General features: G+C 34.8%; 1 protein-coding gene across 1 annotated transcript; it reads left to right on the top strand.

Annotated features, from left to right (window-relative positions):
• The first annotated feature begins 15 nt into the window (after positions 1-15).
• LOC122344560 (adhesion G protein-coupled receptor E3-like) lies at positions 16-4,120 on the top strand. Its single transcript, XM_043238132.1, has 5 exons — positions 16-72; positions 234-300; positions 388-479; positions 722-884; positions 1,053-4,120. The coding sequence occupies exons 3-5, from the start codon at positions 394-396 to the stop codon at positions 1,095-1,097; spliced, it is 294 nt and encodes a 97-aa protein (XP_043094067.1). The 5' UTR covers positions 16-72; positions 234-300; positions 388-393; the 3' UTR covers positions 1,098-4,120.
• Positions 4,121-4,678: the final 558 nt, after the last annotated feature.

Here is a 4,678-nt window from a genome sequence, read left to right as displayed (position 1 = left end):
TGGATATGTGGTTTCTCTGGTTGTGGTGTGTGTGTCTGTCGGTCTGGTTCCTGAAGGATACGGCAGTGAACAGTGAGTTGGGGTTTTCTTGGAAAGTTGCATTGTATTTGAATGAGACTGTAGTTCATGCAGTTTTAGATACTAGAAATTTAAATAATAAAATGATAAGAATTTCAATGTTGTAGTCAACACCTTTGTTAATTCATTATTTTACTGTTTATTCTACTAAACAGCTGCTGGATTGAAATAGACAAAGGTTTCATCTGGAGTTTTCTTGGTCCTGTTTGTGTTATACTAGCAGTAAACACATTTATTATTTCTTAAAACTTTGATTTGTATTAAAAGAAAAGCACCGTGATTAATTATTAATTCATGTCTTCTTTGCAGCTGAACATGATTCTCTTCATCAGCATCGTCATCATTCTGAAGTCAACTTTCAAAAATCTCAACGCTGAAGTTTCTCAGATGAAACAAACCAAGTAAGAAACAATGATTTAAGATTGAAGGTTCTTAATCCTGGTCTCGGGGTCTCCTTTATCAATTTATCATGGATCTATTTCCTAATAAGATGATGATCTCAAGCAGATGTATTAAATAGGGAAGGTTAGGAACAGAATTAAGAACTAAGAACTCCTAATTAAGAATTAAGAACTACTAATTTAAATAATCCATATAAACTAACAGAGATGCTTAAACTCTCTTTTCCTCTGTTTCTCTGTAGGATTATGGTGTTTAAAACTCTGGCTCAGTTTGTGGTTCTTGGTTGCTCCTGGATTCTGGGTTTCTTCACTAAAGACAGTAAGGTGCTGGAGATCCTCTTCTTGATCTTGAACTCTCAGCAGGGAACCTTCATCTTCCTGATCTACTGTGTCCTCAATCACGAGGTCAGAATTGTTTTCACCCCTTTTCTTTAAATAAACCACTAAACCTGCAGTGGCTGTAGTAGTACAGTAGTTTCGTACACATTTTTTTAAAATAATCAAACTTCATTCTGGTTCATGATTTTTAAAGGTTAAATCTCATGAAGTCACTATTTTCTCATTCTTGTCCAGGTCAGGCAGCAGTACAGGAAGTTCTTTATGTCTTTGCTGTATTAAACAACACTGAGGACTTCAAGGATACAAGAGAAACAAAAATTATATTTCATATGTATATGGTACTTACTTTAAATTGTATGCAAACATAGTTGTTATCAGGAGGACCAGCTTCTGGTCGCCAAGGCAACAAAGACAAATCATCAAGATAAGACAAGCCAAATTATTTAAAGAGTGTTTACTTCTCACTTAATTCACTAGTAAAACAGATATTAAACAAAAAAAATAAACATGCATATTCTCAAGACCCACTGTTTTGTATATTGTCTTTTTTATTGTATACTGTTTATGTATTGCTTATGACAGAATTTCTAGATAATGTGATCCTTGTTACACAGAGGTGTTTATCACGTCCTCGTAAAACACGCTCGCTATATTGAATGTAAAACTGTCAGTCTAGTTCAGCTGTTCATGCGAATCAGTCGCATTCTGCCTTGAAATGAAACCAAAATAAGTCCCTAAATCCCTGGTGTTAAATGAACACTGTAGGTCATTAATGAGGTCATTAAGAGATTCATTTATTGATGGCTGTCCGTTATTGAAGACACCTGATGATAACAAGAAGAATCACCAGAAGAAAATCACAAATTTAGTTGCCATTACAGGGATCAGTGTTTACTTTAGTTGGGCCCTTGACCTTATTATATTCTGTAGTGTTTAACTGTTATAACTGAATTATAACAAGCAGACATGTGAAGATGATTATGTCTTGATATGATCCGCATGTAGTGGCCTGAATGAATTCATTAGGATTTGTTTGTATTGTCCTTAATCTAGACAGACATCAAGAATCAGCGTGAGAATCACAGCAACGGTGGCCATCAAAAAGCATGTTGCAGCCAATAAAAACTCCCATCCTGCACTGCTGCATGAATAAATAAATATAACTGTTTGTCACTGTTTTTGAGATACATACACTGATTCTTCATGTTAGCCTAAAAGAACAACCTTTATGAAGTTGTTTTTTTTCTCCATTTTGCTTGTTATCATCAGGTGTCTTCAATAATAGACAATCATCACTCAATAAATCTCTTAATTATCTCACTAACTTTTAACACTCTGTAGTGTGGACACATATAGACACCCAGCAGGGTTCGTTTAACTCTGGGGATTTTGTTGTGTTTTTAACTTAAGTTTAATTTAACAGTTTCAAGTTTCAGTTTCAGTTTAACACAATGTAATCATTTGAATGGAAAACCTACAATAGTGTTAAATAATTTTTTTTTAAAATAAACTATGGTATCCTTTTTTTCCAGTTGTTTTTTCTCGACCTTCGATAAAAAGCCACCTCTGTTTGGATCGCTCCCAGATAGTCTTACCTTAGATCCTCCCTGAGTGGCTCCTGTAAGAGTTTAAGGGTAATTTGTTGTGATAAAGAACGTAGCAGTCGACATTTACTCCCGACATCTGAGCCGCTGAAGGCGAAGAGAAATAATGTTTAAGTAAACTTGGCTTACACTATCAGAAAAGCCCCCCGTCAACATGTTTGCCCCCCCAAATCTTATCTCACCAAAACATTTTAAGTGCAATGCATAGTTTTTCCTGTTAACTATAGCCGCTATAAATTCACATCTGCGTTATTGTCGCTACACTGAAATGAAATTTTTCTTTGCTCTGTTTCTGTACAGTGAAGATGTTATAATTAGTAACCTACAGTGTGTTTTATTCAATTCACGTTAAATACAGTCATATTCAAAATATTTTATGGCATGACACATTTTGGTCCTTAAGTAAAGCCTTAAGTTAATAGATACTATAAGGCTACTTTGCCCCAAATATTACATATTGGATTTTAAAGGGAGAGCAGCCCTATAAATACCTGTCCGTGTCATTAACGTTAATCAAACCTCAAAGATATTAAATAAATGTGTAGGCTACCTGTTAAATACACCTTTTGAAAAACTAGTTAATTGATTGATTCAGTTTTTTACTGTACGAATGACATTACACTTCAGCAGTACACAACAAAATCCTTAGTTTCAAATGAACACTTCCAGGTGTCTATATGTGTCCACACTACAGAGTGTTAAAGTTAATGAGGTAATTAAGAGATTCATTGAGTGATGGTTGTCCGTTATTGAAGACACCTGATGTTAACAAGAAGAATTATCTTTTAGTTGCCATTACTGTGGTCAGCTTTTACTTTAGTTGGGCTCTTGACCCTTGATTTTATATTAACATGTAGCGTTTGGCTGCTATAACTGAATTATAACAATCAGACAAAAGAAGAGCAAAAGTAATTGTGTGGAGAGGATTACGTTTTGGTCCAATCATCATGTAGTGACCTGAACAAATTAGTTTGGATTTGTTAGTTGTCAACACGGTGTTTACGAAACTTATTTTGATCAAAAACTTGTTCTTAATTGTCCACGCAGACATCGAGAATCAAAACTCATCCATGGCTCCCATCCTGCATTGCTGCATGAATAAACAAATACATCTGTTTGTCTGATTATGCTGCTTATCACATTCTTAAGATACACACACTGATATCTGTGTGTGCCTAAAAAGACAAGCTTTCTGAAGTAGTGACGTTTTTTTGAGGAATCAAAATATTGTCTTAATCAATGACGAAGATGTAACTTTGAGAAACTTTAAAAATAGATTCAGTGGTTCGGTGGATTATTGCTTATGTTAGAATGATTTCATAACCCATGATTTCTGGCTGGTGGCATAGCGTGATCATTGCAGTAAAACAATACGTAATATTATGAAGTCAAGGGTCAAGAGCCCAGCTGAAGTAAACACTGATCACTGTAATGATAAAATTTAGATTTTCTTCTTTGGTGATTCTGCTTGTTAATCAGGTGTCTATAATAAGAGATAATCGTCACTCAATGAATCTTTTAATTACCTCATTAACTTTAACACTGCTTTAGTGTACATTTTAAACACTCTGTAGCATGGACACATATAGACACCTGGAAGAGTTCATTTAACACCGGTACTGTTTATCCCGAACATGATGCTGTAGTCCTCAGTGTTGTTTACTACAGCAAAGACATCTCAAGAACTTCCTGTACTGCTGCCTGACCTGGACAAGAATGAGAAAGGAGGATCTGTGTGACTTCATGAGAACAACTTAACCTCTTAAACTCAGAATAGAGTTCTTTTGTCAGGGATTGGTGGTTTATTTAAAAGAAAAGGGATGAAAACAATTCTGACCTCGTGATTGAGGACACAGTAGATCAGAAAGATGAAGGTTCCCTGCTGAGAGTTCAAGATCAAGAAGAGGATCTCCAGCTCCTTACTGTCTTTAGTGAAGAAACCCAGAATCCAGGAGCAACCAAGAACCACAAACTGAGCCAGAGTTTTAAACACTATAATCCTACAGAGAAACAGAGAAAGATTTAGTTATTGAGTCTTTATTGAATAATCTATATATACACTTATATATGAACTTATACAGTATTTTGATTTTAACGCGTGTTACTTGGTTTGTTTAATCTGTGAAACCTCAGCATTCAGCTTTTTGAGTGTTGAGTTTAGAGTGAGGATGATACTGATGAAGAGAATTGTGTTTAACTGCAGAAAAAGAAGAAATTATCTAATTAAGTGGAAAAAAATCTAATAAATAAATATTT

This window comes from Puntigrus tetrazona, chromosome 1 (genome assembly GCF_018831695.1).
Source record: "Puntigrus tetrazona isolate hp1 chromosome 1, ASM1883169v1, whole genome shotgun sequence".
NCBI classification, from domain to species: domain Eukaryota; kingdom Metazoa; phylum Chordata; class Actinopteri; order Cypriniformes; family Cyprinidae; genus Puntigrus; species Puntigrus tetrazona.
Note: the sequence above shows the minus strand (reverse complement) of the source record. Positions and strands in the feature narration are given on the sequence as shown.

Excerpts from the sequence above, each read along its gene's own strand:
- LOC122344560 (XM_043238132.1), top strand. The coding sequence starts at position 394 with ATGATTCTCTTCATCAGCATCGTCATCATTCTGAAGTCAACTTTCAAA. Across the intron at positions 480-721 it reads TCTCAGATGAAACAAACCAA|GATTATGGTGTTTAAAACTC; the intron begins GTAAGAAACAAT and ends GTTTCTCTGTAG. Across the intron at positions 885-1,052 it reads ACTGTGTCCTCAATCACGAG|GTCAGGCAGCAGTACAGGAA; the intron begins GTCAGAATTGTT and ends ATTCTTGTCCAG.